Source organism: Bos taurus, chromosome 24 (assembly GCF_002263795.3).
Source record: "Bos taurus isolate L1 Dominette 01449 registration number 42190680 breed Hereford chromosome 24, ARS-UCD2.0, whole genome shotgun sequence".
In the NCBI taxonomy this organism is placed as follows: Eukaryota; Metazoa; Chordata; class Mammalia; order Artiodactyla; family Bovidae; genus Bos; species Bos taurus.
The window spans coordinates 47,525,343-47,545,011 of NC_037351.1; the positions used below are offsets into that span (position 1 = coordinate 47,525,343).

At 36.8% G+C, this 19,669-nt stretch overlaps 1 protein-coding gene across 5 annotated transcripts in view; it reads right to left on the reverse strand.

Moving 5' to 3' along the window:
- SMAD2 (SMAD family member 2) overlaps window positions 1-19,669 on the reverse strand; it is a 90,542-nt gene that overhangs the window by 32,545 nt on the left and 38,328 nt on the right. For 4 of the 5 annotated variants that reach the window (XM_024984265.2, XM_059880811.1, XM_024984264.2 and 1 more), the window contains 1 exon segment: window positions 256-345. The exons of the other annotated variant lie outside the window; for it this stretch is intronic. In XM_024984265.2, the coding sequence (XP_024840033.1) occupies window positions 256-345 (90 nt within the window). 5 annotated transcript variants of the gene reach the window in all.

Sequence of the window (19,669 nt, forward strand, 5' to 3'; positions counted from 1 at the left end):
TTATCGAAGCTCCTATTCTTTAGGGGATGCAGTAATTTAAAGAAGATTCAAAACTAGAATTTCATTGATCAACACATCAGCGGAAACATTTAATATATTTTTAATACTGGCAAGCAGTTATTTTAAATGCCATGCCTTATTTTACATTAAGGAAACATCCTAGGCAAAATCATACTAAGCAACCCACGTTAGGTCTTCCAAAACACCCTCCCTCCCACAAGATCTCTAGGATTCCATAGAGGGCAGAATATTCACCTGGTTTGTTCAGAGAAGCTGTAAAGGCCTGTTGTATCCCACTGATCTATCGTATTTGGTGTACTCAGTCCCCAAATTTCAGAGCAAGTGCTGTGCATAAATTGAAAAACAAAAAATTGATGTGAACATGGAAGCATGGTTATTCAAATTACCATGATGTAAAACATGGAAAATGTACAGAATACTTCCTTCACCCAGAAAATATACACTGCTTCACTTTTTCACGGGCATTTAGTGCTGATTTCTATATTTTCTATATGAAGGAAGCCAATAAATGGAACATGTGACTCCAGATAAATTATGATTATGTTTTTAAAATGTGAACACCAATGCTCTCTAGCTTAATGAAATCATACCTGTGCCTTTTCCAATTTCCTCTACTCACAACAGAGGATCCTATGCCATTAAGTCTTACTAACAGTGCTTCATTTTATAATGCAGTTTTAAAAAAAAAATCTAAAAATGGATGTCAAATGGTATTTTTAACAAAGATAAAATTTCAATTAAAACAGACATATATCCAGTTAAAATTTCAAGCTTATTTAAGATACATACATATTCAGTTTTACTGAAAATTATTATTGCTCTTAAAACTACAAAGGACAAGGAAATGGATTTTGACATCATCCTAGCGTAGCACACTACCTGAAAATTTTTAAGAAATTGCTACAAGGATTAAAGATATGTGAAAGCACAAAATTTGTAAAAGACACTATGACTAAGTTGCTGTATCTAGTTTTTTTCATCAATTCACCTGAAAGACATACACCAGAAAGATTTTTTGAAAAATCTTATTTGAAATTTCAAAATCAAAATTTTTCTTCCACATTTCTTTCCAGAACAAGGACAGTCCAGATATCAGTCTGCCTATTTTCCCTGCCACCACTTCATCTGTGTGAGACGAGGAGAAAAGAAGAGCTTAATAAACAGTCTGGAATCGAAGTACTGACTGCCAAAGGGGTCTCAGATAGCAAGTCGTACTTTTTAAAAAATGAGAGTCAAAAGACAATTTCTGAAACTCCATTCCAACTTCTTACCTGTTACAAAATCATCAAAACTTAAAGGAAGAGAAAGAAACATCTCAAAACCACTTTTGAGCATCCTTTGCTAACGAGCTCACTCACTCAGCATTTCAAAGGGCACTGGTGAAAAGCGCTGCCTTCCTGAGGCTGGGCAACTCGTCCAGGCCGGTGGGGCTGCTCAGGGCCTCCTGTAGGGTTACTGAGCTGCACTCGCGGTGGCTTTGCAAAATGCATTTTCAGACACTTTGGAGCAGCTTGTTGAGACATTTTTACAGATTCTCTTGGATTTTTTAGGCTTCACAAGTTTAACTTCCACTTCTCAGACTACAAAAGTCAGAAAAGGCCAAACTGGAGGCTAATTCAGACCTTTTTTTTTCTCCCAAAGGTGCACTGACTACAAAACCATGACATAAATGGTTCTTTTATTTAAGATACTTATCAAATATCTACTGGAAACATATAGCACCAAGTGGTTTACAACACAATGAAACCAACCCAACTCTGGTGTTTCATGAATCTGAATTCAAACCTCCGAAGGAACAGTATACACCTTCCTCTCTTTAAAAACAGCCGAAGGAAAATGCCTGAGAAGAGTACATAATGTGGCTATTCTGCTCTTGAGGCTAAAATAAATATTTCACTCAAGAAACTCTGGAACTGTCATGAGAAGCAGAAATATAACAGGGCATGAAGAGCTTAAGCTGTGCTTTATTCAAGCCCTGAAATTTATCAGAGAACAATAAACAGTAGCTGTTAAAAGCGTGCAATCAATCTAGAGGCAGACAGAACTACGTCCCAACTCTTAACTCGGCTACTTTTCCACTGCCATCATGGGGCATTTAAGCCTCAGTTTTACTGACCATTGCAATCAATCTCTCTCATGCAAAGTGGAAGGTTTATTTAAAAATAATAAATTTGCTTCTATCAAGTAAAATTTTTCCTCATTTATATATGAAAATTTTCTTAAAGAATCAATTTATATCAAAATATACAAAATACCTAGGATAAATGTAATTATAAATGTGTCAAAACTACTAAAATAAATGCTTTATTACTAAAGAACATAAAAATCAACCAAAGAGAAAAACATACATCTTCCTATATAAGAAGCTAACATAGCAATATCAGTTCTGCCTAATTTCTATATTTGATGGACTCTAAACAAGAATTTAAAAAAAAATTTAAGACTCAAACAAAATTGCCCAACATATAACATATCAAAAAAAATTACAAGAATGACCAAGAAAATATCCACGAAGAAGCAACTGGCTCTACTAGTTCCTGAAACACATTATAATCTTCAATAGTGGGAACTGTATGAAATTAATAAAGGAATACACAAACAAAACAGAATGGAGGTTCTGCAGTAGAACAGCCTCAATCAGGCAAACCTTCCTGTGGATAAAAATGACAGCCTTTAAACAAAATATAATAAAATTAACTATTTGAAAACAAAATAAAATCAACTATTTGATAACAGTGGAGAGACAAAAAAAACAGACACAAACTGAAGGAAAGTCAACCTCTCTACGGGGGTCCTGCACCAGGTGAGATGCATTTGCGTGGCTCCGTATCTAAAGGCGCCCCACAGTGGACGCTACCCAGGGGAACCAGACCTGAAGCAGAAAACAGCGCTTTTAACGAGCTGCAGAATCAGAGGGTGGATTTGGGGCTACCGGAAAGGCTGGAAAAAGAAGAGGGAAATCCCATAATGAAGGAAAGAAGCCACAAAGGGAGGGGGGGGGGACATCAAAACAGGAGTGTGAATTCTGGCCAGACCCTAAACTGTCCCTGTGGGAGAGGCTCTGGAGGCCTGTTCAAAACCAGCACTTCAAAGTCTAAAAGAACTAAGCTCAGATTTCAGCTACTCCTTTCCTCAGAAGCAGTTTGCACTTTAAGGTCACCCAAAACTATTTGTAAGAACAAAAATCAACACTCTTTAGAGAAAGATAAAGAGAATTTAGTCTCTATGATATTTTGTCCCAAATATCCAATACAAAAAAAAAATCACAAAATACTAAACATGTGAAGAAATAAGAAACTGTTACCCTCTGGTTAAAAGAAAAAACAGCCATTAGAAACAGACCCACTAAGATGGATCAACAGACAAGAATCTTGAAGTAACTATTATGAGCATGCTCATGGACTTAATGAACCAATAGGAATTTCAGGGAAACTATTAAAACAAATGAAAACTCTAGAACTGAAAACTACAAAGTCAGAAATTAAAAATTAACCTGATGGAGGGAGAAGACAGAAGAGTCAGTGAATTTAAAGATGGATCCATAGACGTTATCTAATTAAAATTGAATAAACTGAATAACAAAAGTCTCAGTAGCATGTGCAGTCCCCAAAAGAGGACAATTAAGAACAGACAAAAATATTTGCAATAATAATAGCTGAAACTCTTCAACTTCAGTGAAAAACTAAACTTATACTTCCCAGAAACTCAGTGAATAATAAGCAGTTTAAAAATAACACCCATGAAACAACCAAAAACACACTAGGGCATATCACTGTCCAACTGCTAAAAACAAACGCTGAAAAGAAAATCTTTAAGCTGGTGAGAAGTATGAAAACTCTTTCGAAACACAAAGGACTCCATCCAAACCTCTGCAGTAGAAGACTTGACCAAACTCTAACATGGCTTCTAGAAACCTAAGGCCTTGTCGTGTGACACAGACCCTTTGGAGTTCCTGTCTGGAAATGCTCAAGACTGCCAAAAGAATTTACCATTTATCCCAGCCAATACTGATACACAGGCTTCTGACCTCCTTTTCCTGCGGAGCATCTATTTAAAAAAGCTTACAATTGTAAATCCTTCCTGTCTCTTTGAAATGTATATATGACTCCTACAACTCAGGAGGGGAAGACCTGAAAACCATTCCTTTGAAATGTAACTGATCATCAGGAAAAAAGGGCCTCTGTCTGCCTCCCAGTCTGCCCTCTAAGGAAAGGCAGAAGCCTAACTTCTGATAAACGCCTTTCGGCAAACACAGATGGCCTACATCAGTGACACTGACCAAACCTCTAGCCTACTTGTGTATATGATTTTTCACTTCCCTGACTATGTTGCAGACCCCACCCTTGACCCCCGTGCTACTCACTATTCCAGTCACCTCTGGGCAAATTGGAATTGGGCTCCCATCTTACCACCCCGATGGCAATAGTTACTGAATAAAATTTGCTTTTTATCACCTTTAACCAACGACACGCAGCTTTAACTTTGACAGCGGCCTAACCACAATTCATACATGGAGAGGCATAATAACAATTTCTCATTAGAAACAATGGAAGCCTGCAGGTAATGGAATAGCAGCTTTAAAGAGCACCAAGGGAAAAAACCCTCAACCTAAAATCCATAATCAACAAAATTCAGGATAAAGAGAAATGACAACAGATGTAAGTTAAACCACAGGGGAAATTTTTAAAAAACTAGAAAGTAGAGGTATGTAAGCAAATATAAAAGATAGTATTCATTTCAGCTCTTCATTTCTACAGAAAGATGATGACGAACAACAGAAAAAAACCTATAACTAAAGGCATGCGGGTATAATTTAAATGACAAGGGCAGCAGAAGAAACAGGAGGCTTTTTAGAATTACTACACTATTGCGAAGCTAAAAATACATACTATCACTGGGAAAGCAACCCCCTACTTAAACAGCCAGTAGAAGACTTGACCAAACTCTAACATGGCTTCTAGAAACCTAAGGCCTTGTCGTGTGACACAGACCCTTTGGAGTTCCTGTCTGGAAATGCTCAAGACTGCCAAAAGAATTTATAACTAAAGAGCATAGAGAAAACTATTAATAAAACAAAATACTAAAAAATAAGTCCAACGGAAAGAAAGAATAAATAAGAGATGATAACTGAAAACAAAGTGTAAAGAGTGAAACAAAGAATAGCTCCAAGCCCATCAGCGTTAACATCACATAAACACACCATATACTCCAATGAAGAGAGACGTGTCAGAGTGAATACAGGATGCAAAATGCCTACCAAAAGGGTGTACTTTACACATACAGATGGGCTGAAAACACAAGAGTGGAAATATAGTTCATATAAGCAGTGAGTTTAATAAAGCATAGTACCAGAAATAGTAAGACTCATGTCTAAAAATATTACCAGAGATAAACAGACATATTTCATTGAGAGGGCCAATTCATCAGTAGACCTGTATGCATTTAAAAGTTCAAAATACATGAAGTAAAAACCGACATATCTAAAGACAGAAATGAACAAATCAGTCATCAGAGTTATCTCACTAACTCTTAGGACAGTCAGACTATCAAAAAAAAATCTATATATCATAATAAGAGCTGTACAATACTATCAACGACCATCTAACTGACATTTATAGAATCTGCTTCAAGTACACACAGCATATTTAACAAAGAGAGCAAAACAGTGCCTGACAATCAGCGGGTGGGTGGGTAAGTGCCTGGTTGTTTAGAAGAGGTTAGAAAATTGCCTAAATTTTTCTAGAAATGCTAATTTCTTCCCAGAAATGGCTTTCAATTTACATCACTAAAAAAAAAACCAGACCAAACTTAGGACAATTTTCTCTTTCCTTCTAGTCTTTATGTTCGGGGACATGTAGTTCAAGACCTCCCAAGAGGACTCTGTCAGTTTTCATCATCATGTATTTTAACAAGAATGGCATGTAATGAGAAGTTATCCACAGATCTACGGTATGTTGTTGTTTAGTCACTAAGTTGTGTCCGACTCTTTTGTGACCCCATGGACTGCAGCCTGCCAGGCTCCTCTGTCCGTGGGATTTTCCAGGCAAAAATACTGGAATGGATTGCCATGCCCTCCTCCAGGAAATCTTCCCAACCCAGGGGAACTCTCGTCTCTTAAGTCTCCTGCATTGGCAAGCGGGTTCTTTACCATTGGAGCCACATGGGAAGCAAAAGATCTTCAAAAGCAAAACATCTGGAAAAAGAAGAATTATTGATACAACATGGATGAATCTCAGAAATATTTGATTCAGAGAAGCTGAACATGAAAGACTAGATTCTGAACGATTCCATTTACATAAAGTTCGAGAAGGGACAAAACCAACTGAAAGTGCAAAAAATCCCAACAGTAGTTGCCTCTGGAAAGAAAGAGAAGGAAGAACTTCCCGAGTGACTGAACGAAACCTTCTTTATCTTGATATACTGTAGCGATGGACAGGGAGGCCGGACGTGCTGCAGTCCACGGGGTGGCAGAGTCGGACACGACTGAGCAACTGAACTATGTGCATCTGTCAAATCAAAACCTACTGAGCACCATGATTTGTGCACTTTATGATCTGAAAATTTTACTGAAAAATACAAGCAAGGGGGGGCAAAATTCAGACACTGAAATAATAAAAATGGAAAGTAGCAACAAAAAATTATATATTAATTTAGTATATAATAAAGGTCCCTATGAATTGACAAGGAATGATCTCTCAAATAAAATATTAAGTTGAAAAAATGTACAGTATTTTTAAGCTACTCTGTTTTAAAAAAGAAAGACAGTAAAAATATCTTCCAATGTCTGTACAAGCGTACAGGAAAGACACACACACACACACACACACACACACACACACACACACACACAGAGTGAACCGGAGTTACTTGAGGTGGGGAGAGGGAGGGAAGAGAAAAATTTTCAATGTTTGTTCATTCTGTTTTTACATATGCATGCATATATATGTTTACACATAAAATATATACAGATTTTAAAACTATGCCAACGTATTGCCTTTTACCAAAATTAAACAAATCAAACAAAAGAACACTGCCACAGAATTAACGTAAGTCAAGTTGTCTTGACATTTCTATTAAAAGATATGCTTCTAACCTTAGATAACTAAGAATAAGAAGTACAGATTGTTATTTTCTATTCTGCGCCATTTCAGCTCACTTAGGGCATTATATAGGAGATAACAAATGCCAGTCTGAGGCCTGTTTATTCTAGCCAAATGTCCTCTTTATCTAACATGAGCCTTTGGTACCCATTTTCTTCCACATGCATTTATGTCAATGGCCTGCACCTAGCCCCCTTTTAACCTGACTACTAATTCTTTAGGTATGCCTAGCAAAACAGGTTAATTTTTAAGACCTAGTAGTCTAGGGGATTTAAATCAGGCAGTTTTAATTACTCCCTCTTCTTTAAAGAGTCTTTCTACCCAAAGTTTTAATTTATGAACAAAATAAACCCCATAAGACCTTGAGCTTCCAAAGGTCTCTGTATCCCTACCACATAGCAAGCAAGGTAGCTGGTGACTAAATTAGTATTTTTATAGCATAAAACTGAATCAGAATGTTCCTGGGCACACTAAATCATAATACTTTAAATAACAGTGAGGAAAAATGGCTCTCTCAGGTTTTCAGTTTGTTAACAAGGAGTGGCAAGTTATAACTGCAAATATGGACAGTTTCTAAAAGGTATTAAAAGAAAAAAATGCAGGAAAAATGTCAGAAAAACAGCACTGATTACAACTACTTTATAAAACTGTTGTACATTCTCTATTTCAATAAGTCCAAAATGCAACATTATCTTATACTAAATAAGGAAAAACTTCCAATTTTATTTATATGATGTGTCCCAAAGTGAAGAAATGTACATCTGAAAACCAGTGAAATAAGTAATAACAATTACCTTTGTAAGTTAGCCAGGCCATATGCCAGGCATAATTAAGACTTTAAATGTATTATGGACCTCATAAGAACCTGCAAGCTACTTGCTATCTCACTTTAAGTTTAAGGTAACTGAGCCTCAGAGGGACAGTAAAACAATCTCCTAACAAGTGGCAGGGCCAAGATTCCAGCCCACTCTTGTCCAACACTTTCCACTTCACCAGGAGCTTTCTGAGTTTTTGTTTTCACAGCACTTCTGTCAGCATTTCTGTGACTAAAACCTGGGGATCCCTGGGCACCTCAAATACAGTACGGTCAGGAGTCTCCAATAATTTTTTTAAGTTGTATTTTCATCCCGAGTAAACAGTAACATAAACCTTCTAGCCACGTGTTCTGGATAACCTGGTAAACACCAATCTCGCTCTGCTGCATCATCTCAGTGCCTCAGTTTGGATCAGGGTTTGACAATCACCTCAGCACCAAAGGTAAGCAGAGAGACTGACTTAACGTGTGAGTGATGAGACCACACCAAAAAGGCCAAATGGTATTAGGATGTGCTACATAAACTATGCTTCCTAGTACTCTTAGAGAAAAGAGGTGCAGAATTTAGCGATACAGGGCAGATGATAATATGCTGACCTTAAAAGAACCTTAGTCATTCAGCACCACAATCACAATGGAAACAAACAATCAATATTAACAAATCATTGACTTAATGCTAGAATTTTCTGTTACAGAACTCAGTATAAACTGGCCTTTTGATAATCATAAACCTTCACTAAATTATGTTTCTACACATTTAAACAACAAGAAATGTCTACATATCACTTGAAAGTGAAACATATCAACGCTTCACTGTTATAAGGAAGAGAGATGGGTCTGAAAACATTAAACGGATAAAAATACTTGATAGGAGAAATTCATATGTTCCAAAGAAAGTATTACACTTTATTAATTACAAAATAAACTGTAGTAATAGCACTGTCCCATACACATTAGCTCAACATCTCCTAAATTTGACTATCTGACTTTAGGACAGTCTAAATACTCAAAAGTTTAAAAAAATTTGTATGCTAATTGGTTAAAAACAAAAACTGGTCTCAGATAAATTCAGCCTGGTCAAAATTTGATATAGATATAGTTCACCAATGCAATTAACATACAATAATATGCTGAACTAAGACACAAGAGACCAAGCGTAAGTCATTTACAAAGCTGTCCTTGCATAGATTCAGTCAGATGAGCAAGCATGTCCATAGCAGAATCTCATGCAAAGTCCTGCAGACCTTGTACCAGAGATTTCTCCACAATAAACCTCATTATGTTTTACTAATTCATTATTTTTCATGACTTTATTGCCTAAAGAGTTTATTTCTTCTACAAATCAAAAGGAGTAAGGATCTAGACCGTCATGGGGAAATCCATATATACAACGCTGAACACTGAGTAAAATTAACAGAATGGCATCAACAAAAGAACTTTTCTGGAGGCTCCAGTTCGATTACTGATGTACTCATGAGATAACGAGGGGTTTCCCAGGTGGCACAGTGGTAAAGAATCCACCTTACAATGCAGGAGACACAGGAGACACTGGTTCAATCCCTGGCTTGGGAAGATTCCCCCAGAGTAGGAAATCGCAACCCACTCCAGTGTTCTTGCTTGGAAAATTCCATGGACAGAGGAACTAGTGGGCTAGTCCATAGGGTCGCAAAGGGTCTGACGCAACTCTCAGCATGCATGCAGGATATATGAACACATATGAAATAATTTGCATTGACCCATCTAAAACTATTTCTACTTACAATAGAGGAGGTCCTTCCATTTTGTATGTGACTAAAAAAGGCTAAAAGTTTATATCAGCTCAGGAACCAAGAGCTGATAACTGTAATAAAAAAATAAATTCTTGTCTCTATAATTCTGTATACTGTATGTATCTGTATACTCCACTTTATCACCATTATACAGCTGAAGTGTGGGATCAGAAAACAGGAAAACGCCTACCTCCAGATAGTGTTTAACCTTCCCTCCATTACCAAGAAAGGAGCTTTAGGAACAACCTTGTTCTTAACAAATTAGCAAAGGATATAAAGGAACAATTAAGAAATTTTCATTGGCTACAGAAAACTTAAGGAAAAACTGCCAACATTTATTTTAAGCATTTGCTATGTACCTGGCACTATTCTTCATATGTATTACATAATTTATACTCGTACCAACCCTATAAAGTGAATTAACATGAACATTGTTTTCATATAAAAAAAATGAATGTGAGCAGTTAAATAATTCAAAAGGTCACAAAGCTACTGAGGTAACAGCCAGGATTTGTATCTACTTCTGGCTGGCTTAAGAGCCTAAATTTTTCAAGGTATACCTTTGCAGAATGATGGTTTAAAATCTGTAGTTTTAAGCTTTTATATGAACATGTATTAACCATATTTTCTCATTTTCTGTATCCTTGACATGCTGGCATCTGGAGCTTTGATTTCAGAGAGACTACCCGCCTCCCAGGTCTAGAGACAGCAAGGGACTCCGTTGAGAGCTCACCTTTCAAACACAAATCAACAGAGCTCACACCTCTACTATTAATCAAACTCTGACACACCAAGCTAATATTCTTCCTGCCCTACATCAACCTAGGGGTATGTTCCTAGACATCTAGGAATCACTCTGTAGCCCAGAGACTGACCAAAATGACTAAAACTTCCTAATCCTAAACTAACTCAGCATGTCCATCCAGCACTGTCACTCCTTCCCTGGAAAACTGCAATGAAAGCGCGGAGCCACGCTGTCCTTGCCCCAGTATCTATTTATCAGTCCATCTTATTTTTGATGTATTCAAAATTAAGTTGTAGATACTTTAAATCTAGACACTGAAAGCATACATATATCGCACTGTTCACTCTTTCTTAGAGGTAACATTTACACAGAGTCAAACAGATCTTAATGGTACCATTTTGTTAAGTTTACATTTTATCAAATACATAAATGGGTAACTGTATCCTGACAAGAAGTCCCCTCCTACCCCTTTCTCAGTCAATCCCTGCCATCCCCTCCCCACCCCCAAAGGCAATCTTTTTTCCACTGCGATGGCGGCTGTGCAGTGGTATTTCACTGTGGTTTCACAATGTGCGTTTTCCCAATGACTAACAATACCACACACTTTCTATTTGCTCAGCGGTCCTTTCCATATCTTCTTTTGCGATGCATCCAAATCCTTTGTCCATTTCTAAAGTAGGCAATTTCCTTCTCACTGCAGAGTTAAGAAATACTTTATAAAGTGCGGATACAATCCTCTTTTTAGTTAGAAATACGTTCTGCAAATATTTTCTTCCACTCTGCAACTTGTTTATTCATTTAATAGTTTTTGATGAAATGCTTTTTAATATTGATGGAAGTCTAACTGAATGTCCTCTTATTGCTTTCCATATCCTTTAAGAAAAAAAAAAAAAAAAAACAACACTTTGCCTACGTCCAGGTCACAAACAGCTGAGAAAAGAAGAGAAGAGAAAGGCAAAGGCAAAGGAGAAAGGGAAAGATACACCAACTGAATCAGAGCTCCAGAGAACAGGAGAGATTAGATAGCCTTCTTATGTGAACAATGCAAAGAAAGAGAGGAAAACAACAGAATGGGAAAGACTATAGGGATCTCTTCAAGACAATTGGAGGTATCAAGGAAACACTTCATGCGAGGACAGATATGGTAAAGAAAGGACAGAAATGGTAAGCACATAACAAAAGCAGAAGATATTAAAAAGAGGTGGCAAGAATACACAGAACTATACAAAAAACGTCTTAAGGACCTCGATAACCACAATGGTGTGGTCACTCACTAGAGCCAGACATCCTGGAGTGTGAAGTCACTGGGTTTTAGGAAGCATTACTAGAAACAAAGCTAGTGGCGGTGAGAGAATTCCAGCTAAGCTATTTCAAATCCTAAAAGATGATGCTGTTAAAAAGCTGCATTCGGTATGTAAGCAAATTTGGAAAACTCAGAAGTGGCTACAGGACTGGAAAAGGTCAGCTTTCATTCCAATCCCAAAGAAGGGCAATGCCAAACAATGTTCAAACTACCATACGATTGTGCTCATTTCATGAGCTAGCACAGTAATGCTCAAAATTCTGCAAGCTAGGCTTCAACAGTACATTAACCGAGAACTTCCAAGATGCACAAGCTTAGAAAACACAGAGGAACTAGAGATTAAACTGCCAATATCCACTGGATCACAGAAAAAGCAAGGGAATTCCACAAAAGTATCTACTTCTGCTTCACTGACTAAGCTAAAACCTTTGTGTGGATCACAACAAACTGTGGAAAATTCTTAGAGATGGGAATACCAGACCACCTTACCTGTCTCCTGAGAAACCTATATCCAAGTCAAGAAGCAACAGCTAGAACTGGACATGGAACGACTGGTTCAAAACTGAGAAAGGAGTTTGTCAGTGCTGTATATTGTCACTCTGCTTATTTAACTTATGCAGAGTACACCATGCAAAATGCTGGGCTGATGAATCACAAGCTGGAATCAGGATTGTGGGGAGAGAAACATCAACAACCTCAGATATGCAGATGATAACCATTCTATTGGCAGAAAGTGAAGAGGAACTAAAGAGCCTCTTGATGAAGGTGTAAGAACAGAGTGAAAAGGTGGGCTTAAAACTCAACATTCAAAATACTAAGATCATGGCATCCAGTCCCATCCCTTCATGGCAAATAGATGGGAAGAAAGTGGAAACAGTGGCATTTTATTTTCTTGGGCTCCAAAATCACTGCTGATGCTGACTGCCTGCAGCAATAAAATTTAAAAGATGCTTGCTCCTTGGAAGGAAAGCTGTAACAAACCCTTGTGTGTTTAGTCGCTTCAGTCATGTCTGACTCTTTGCGACCCTATAGACTGCAGCCCACCAAGCTCCTCAGTCCATGGGATTCTCCAGGCAAGAATACTGGAGTGGGCTGCCATTTCCTCCTCCAGGGGATCATCCTGACCCAGGAACTAAACCCACCTTTCTTATGTCTCTTGCACTGGCAGGCAGGTTCTTTACCACCAGAAAGGTTCTGAGAAGCCCTAGACAAATCCAGACAGTGTATTAAGAAGCAGAGACATCGCTTTGCCGACAAAGGTCCAGACAGTCAAAGCTATGGTTTTTCCAGTAGTCATGTACAGATGTGAGAGTTGGATCATAAAGAAGGCTGACAGCTGAAAAATTGATGCTTTTGAACTGTGGTGCTGGAGAAGACTCTTCAGAGTTCATTTGACAGCAAGGAGATAAGCCAGTCAATCCTAAAGGAACTCAACCCTGAATATTCATTATAAGGACTGTTACTGAGGCTGACTTGGCCACTTGATGGGAAGAGCTGACTCTCTAGAAAAGACCCTGATGCTGGGAAAGATGGAAGGCAGGAGAAGGGGATGACAGAAGACGAGATGGTTGGATGGTATCATTGACACAATGGACATGAGTTTGAGCAAGCTCCAGGCGATAGTGAAGGACAGGGAAGGCTGGTGTGCTGCATTCCATGAGCTCGCAGAGAGTCAGACATGACTTAACTGAACAAACGTAATTCAATTTGTTCACAACAAATTAGTCAAAACAAGGTCACAAATTATTTTCCTATACAAGCTTGACAGTTTTAGCTTTTAGATAAGAACTCTGATTCATTTAGAATTACTTTTGTTGAATGGTATAAGATGGGACCAAGGTTCCTTCATCCACATGGACAGTCCAATTCCCCCAATATTATTTGCTGAAAAAGACTTTCCTGTCTCTATTGGATTGCTTTGGCAAACCTGTCAAAAATCAATAACCATTTGTTGGTTGTTCAGTTGCTAAGTTCTGACTGACTCCTTGTGACCCCACCGACTGCAACACGCCAGGCCCCTCTGTCCCCCACTATCTCCTGGAGTTTGCTCAAATTCATGTCCATTGAGTCAGTGATGCTCTCTAATCATCTCGTTCTCTGCTGCCCCCTTCTCCTTTTGCCTTCAATCTTCCCGAGCATCAGGGTGGCCCCAATAACCAAGAACCCACATCTCTTACTGTTTTATAGAACCATCTATTTTAAGGTTCTCTATTTTATCTTATTTATCTGTTTTCATGACAGAATCACAATATATTATTATTGGAGCTTCACACACAGTCAGATAATTTAAGTCCTCGAACACTGTTGATCATTTTCAAAACTGCTTTGGACATTCTAGGTCCTATGTATTTCCATGTAAATTTTAGGCTAAGTGTGTATATTCTATGAAAAACAAATACATATATTTTTAGGGTCTGATGGAGATTGATTTGATTCAGATTAAACTGGAAGAGAACTTAATACTACTGAGTGCATCAATACACAAATATATGTCAGTTTACGGCATGATAGTTTAACAGGAAGGTTGTCTCAGAGGTGTCTCCATCGGTTTCCTCCTGAGAAAAGGTCCCATTTTCTTTGTTCCTCAGAGGTTGAGTAACTTAAAAGACTGTATGTTGGACGCTGAACATCACATGATGGGGATGCTAGATTCCTCCAAGTGTTAACTGGGTTTGTTTTGGCAGGTAATTAACTTGTTTGTACTCAAACTGCGAACTCTTAAGTCTTCAAGCAATTTCCATCAGTTTTTACCTTCAGCCAGACTGCACTAACTCAACCCCACACACATGTGGGTTTAGGGGTCAGCCTAGTGATTTCGGCAGTTTTACAGGAAAACCTGAGACTCCCCTTCAGTGGCTCTCTCCATGCTAGAATTCTCCGGTCACTCATCAGCAACTCTGGTTGTCCTCAACCCTGATCTCTGCTTTGTCAGGCCAGAAAACGTGAAGTTCATATTGAAATTTTAGCTACTCTATCCATTCTGCATGGATAAAAGCAATAAAAACAGAAAATTTGCCTGTCACTTCCACCCAAGGGTCAAATCTCCTTCAAAATGTCGATTTTGTTTACTCTGTAGTGCCTTATTTTTCTTTGTATTCTGTGCAGAGTTGATAAGGTTTATCTGAGGGAGTGTGAGTCTGATAAAAAGAATTATCTGACTATGTGAGAAGAATTCTCTTACTTATTTAGTCCTTAATTTTTAAGATTTTGAAATTTTAATATACAGATCTTGTCTTTAAAAAAATGTATTCTTAGATATTTTAATTGTATTGATGCTATTTATAGAATTGTTTTAATATTAATTCCACTTGTTTGCTGTTAATGTATTGAGTATTTAATGAAAATACAACTCATCCTGTAAAATGCAGCCTTGTTAAATTTACTCATTTGCTTTAGTGACTGTTTTTGTAGATCCCTTGTTTCTTACATAATCACGTCATCTACAAAATGTAAGCGCTCTGACCCATTCTTTGAGCTCTTTATGCCTCTTACATTTCATTTCCCTGCCCCACTGCACTGCCTAGGTCTTCAACTATTGATAAAATGATGAACTGAAGAAGATATAAGAATGGATATCCTTGTGCTCTTAGGGAAAACATGTTATTTTGTAAGTATAATCTTAAGCTGTCAGTTTTTCTTAAATGTGCTTTATCAGACTGAGGAAATGTCTTTACATTTCTCATTAGCTGGGAATGTTTGTCATGAATGGATGATGAATTTTTATCAAATGCTTCTAACCAAGTACAGTGATCACATTGCTTTCCCCCTTTGTTATTGCTCTGAATTACACTGATTAATTTTTGAATATTATAAACTACCCTCTCACTGTTGAGCTAAATCTCACTCAGTCATGATGTGCTCTTTGTATATTGCTGGAGAATATGTGTTTTGTTAATTTTTTATACCTTTGCTCATGACTAATACTAATCTGTAAATTTTCTCCTTTTTGTGCCATCTTTGTCAGGTTTTGGTATTGGGGTTACAATGACCTCATAAAATAACTGTTTTTCTGAGTTTCTGTGAGACTGATGTTATTTCTTGCACAAATGTTTTGAATTTACCAGTAAAACCATCTGGACCTGGAGTTTTCTTTGTGAGAGAGATTTTGATTATGAGTTCAATTTCTTTTTCACTGATATAGGGCTATCCAAATTTTCCACTTCTTCCTGCACCAGCCATAGTAACATGTTCTTAAATTTGACCATTACAAATTACTGGCATAAAGTTGTTGAAAATATATTCATAGTATGCTTTTAATGTCTAGGATCTAGCACAGTATCATCTCTATCATTTCACACACAGCTGATTCGTGGTTATGGGCTCTTTCATTCTTACATCCATCAGTGTTACAGGAGAGTTTATCAGTTCTACTGACCTTTCTAAAGAATCAGCTTTTGGATTTATTATCTCTATTGTCTCTTTTCTAATCACTGATTTTCTGCTATTTTTTATTTTATCTTCCTTCTACTATTTTCTTTGACCTTTTCTCATTTCCTAGGTGACATCTTAGATAATTTTTCTAATATAATTATCTTAAAGCTATAAACTTCCCTGTAAGCATTGTTTTATCTACATCCCACTTATTTTACATGGTGTAATCTGATTATCCTTTAGTTTTGATATATATTCTAATTTTGCTCACAGTTTTCTTCTAAATAACCCATGGGTCAAAGAATTATGATAATTTCCATTTTTTAATACATGTCTTATTGGTATTGATTTCTAATTTTGTTCTGTTCTTGGCAGAGAACATACTCTGTTGACTTTTAATCTTTTAAAATTTACTGAACCCTGCAAATAGTCTTTCCTGGTGAGGGTACCATGAGTACTTGAAAAGACTTACTACACTGATTTAGATCTACTTTTCTATAAATACCAAAATAGTACTGTAATTTAGATCTTCCATGTCTTTACTCACTTGTTTGGTCTTATTTAACTCTCTATAACTACAAATTTGTGATTCTGATACATTAATTCTATCAAGTTTTACTCATATATTTCGAAACTTTTATTAACTAGATACATGTTTATGGTTATGGCTTCTCAGAGATGTCATTTTATCATCTTCTGGCCCCACTGCTTCTACAAAAGGTCACATGTCCTTCACATCATTATTTCCTGGTATGTAACATGTCACACTGTTCACTGGCTGCTTTCAAGACTTTCTCTTGCATGGGTTTGACTATGCTGCACTTGGTGTAGCTTACCGTCATTTACCCCTAATGAGTTTAATGAGGAATCTGACTATATTTTGATGTTCAACTGTGGAGAGTTTCAAGTTCCACCATGTCTTCAACCCTCTGCCTCAAATGTGAGCAAACTGGTAAGGAAATCCTTGTGGCTGGTCGGAATTTTAAACCAAGAAAAGTTTGGGTACACACAGGAATGCGGGAATTATCAACCCAGCCCCACGACTCCCATTACTTCTTTCTCAAGTAATTTTTGGACCAGTCTGGAAGCCTGTCCTGCTTTTCCCGAAAGCTTTATCATATGAGCAATAATCTTTTTCATTCCCTTTTAATATACGTTTGGCTTCATCAGTCTCACATCAAAATCAAATCTGGGGAGGGATCCATCCCATGTACAGCTCACACAGATCAAGCACTTACTATGTATTGGGCACAGCACTAATCTGTTACATACACTAGATCACTTAACCTCCCAACAGCTCACAAGTAAGGCAGTTCACCCACTTGACAAATGAGATCATCAGAGCACAGAGATAAAGTGACACGTCTAAGGCTGCACAGCTAGCAAGTGGTGGGGCCAGAGGCTGCATTCTTAACTCCCAACTCTACTCTGCCTCTTACACAGTTCAACAAAAATAAAAACATGGCAGATAATTAAACCAATAACTTTGGAACAGCATTTAGATAAATAAAGCATTATAGAATGTGCTTAACTATAAAAACTAGAGCGGTCACTGTAAGAGTTAATTTCTCAGGAAAAAAACATTCTTTGGACAATGAAATTAGTAGAGTCACTCCCAAATCAAAACAGGAGGAGACAACACAATTTCCATAGAGTCTAATAAGATAAAAGGGATACTTTTATTCTTCTTGGTTTGGAACAGCTCTTCTTAGAAACAGAAGAAAGGACCAAGAAATGACTGAAAAAGTTACTGACCTTTCTCTTTAAATGTTATGTTGAAAATACTCTTTGAAATCTTGCTAGGTGCTTCTACTGCCTTTGAAAAATAGCAAAATATCCCCCACACAAATAAAATAGTCCCTATAATTGGAAAGATTTAAATATCAATTCTAAAAATAGTTGCTCAAAATATTTCAAGTTCTTCCAAAAAACAGAAACTATTACTTAAAAAAAAAAGCCAGCACCAAAGTAGGCTCAAGGACATTTATTTTAATAATACAGCTGATGGATTTTTTAAATTTATTTTAATACATATTCTGTTTTTAACAATTAAAAAAATAGTATCCTAAAAGACAAGAAATCCTAACAAAATATAACTTTGTGGTCATTTCAATCTATTAAATGCATAAAACTTAAAACAAGAATTGCACTACAGAATAGAGTTCTGTAAAAAACTCAACTTATTAATCACACATTATTGTGATGCTGTATTTGGCTGTAAAGAAATGACTTTCTAATTTGACAATTTTAATATTAGCATCCTAGAAGATAAAAATTAACTCACATTCGTATACCACTTTGAAGTTGACAGTGGGATTTTACATGTAGAGGTTAAAATGTTTTACATGGTTAATGTAAATTATATAAGCAATCACATAAAACTTATGGGAAAAATTACTGTAAGTTAATTACTTTTCATTATAAATTTCTGTTCACTATCTAACTCTGAACTTTTACATCATCCTTAATAAAAATACAGCCTCCCTTAACTTCCTCTCCCCCACTGGCCTAGCAAACTTAGGGTAAACCAAGTTACGGAAAAATTATATCCTCTTAATACATAAAAAGCCGTAAACACAAGCAAGGTTCATAAAAGAAAAAAGTCTGGGATGAGGGAGATAATCAAGAATTTTACATGTTTTAGTTCTAATTTAAGCATTATTCATGATAAGTTTCATACGAGTCTCAAGACAACCAATTCACATTGTTTATAACAACCCAAAAGCAAAGCTAAAATAATACTGGATTTTGAGAACAGAGATTGAACAGTTCAAGGGGGAAAAAAAATGTGATGGTAATAAAAGAAAACTCTAGTTGTAATAAAATCGTTCCTGGGGAAAAAGCATCATTGGATAATTTAACAGGTATACAGTCAGATTTTTGTAAAAAAAAAAAAAAAAAAAAAGTGTTAAAAGGCTGTGCACTTCATGTAGACATACGTAACATTCCTCCATTCTCCCCACTCAGTTTGCTTGTCCCCAGTGTCACTAAATGTGGATTCCCTAGTTTTCAAAAGGAGAACATAGACAGTTTTTAGAAAACCTGTTCAGTATTCCCATATCATTACCCTCAAGCAAGCTCCTTTTCAAACTGTTTTCCTCATTTCTGCATAAAATCTCAAAAAGGTCACATGGCTGTTCTAGTACACAATATATATAAAGTATATATATATATATATATATATACACACACATATAGTATATAATACATATAATTAAAAACTTCTTTGAAAAAATTTATATTTTACTACTCTCATCTAAATCGAAACTTTTATTCTCTCATTGAATTTTGCTAACTTCAACTCTTCCAGAACTCTCCAGCTGTTACTTTTAAGGGCCCTGTGGGTTCTGGAATAGCAAGAGGGGATTTTAGAGGAGGAGGGAAGAGCCCTATAAGGTCAGAAGCCCAAATGCTACCTTTTTCCTGCAGTTAGTTTCTACTGGAAGAGTTTTTCTGGCTGTCCGGTTTGGGTCACTTTGACTCTCCAAGTTGAGCCTCTTGATCTTTTCAAGATAAGTCAACTTCAACTACCTTAGAAAAGTCCAC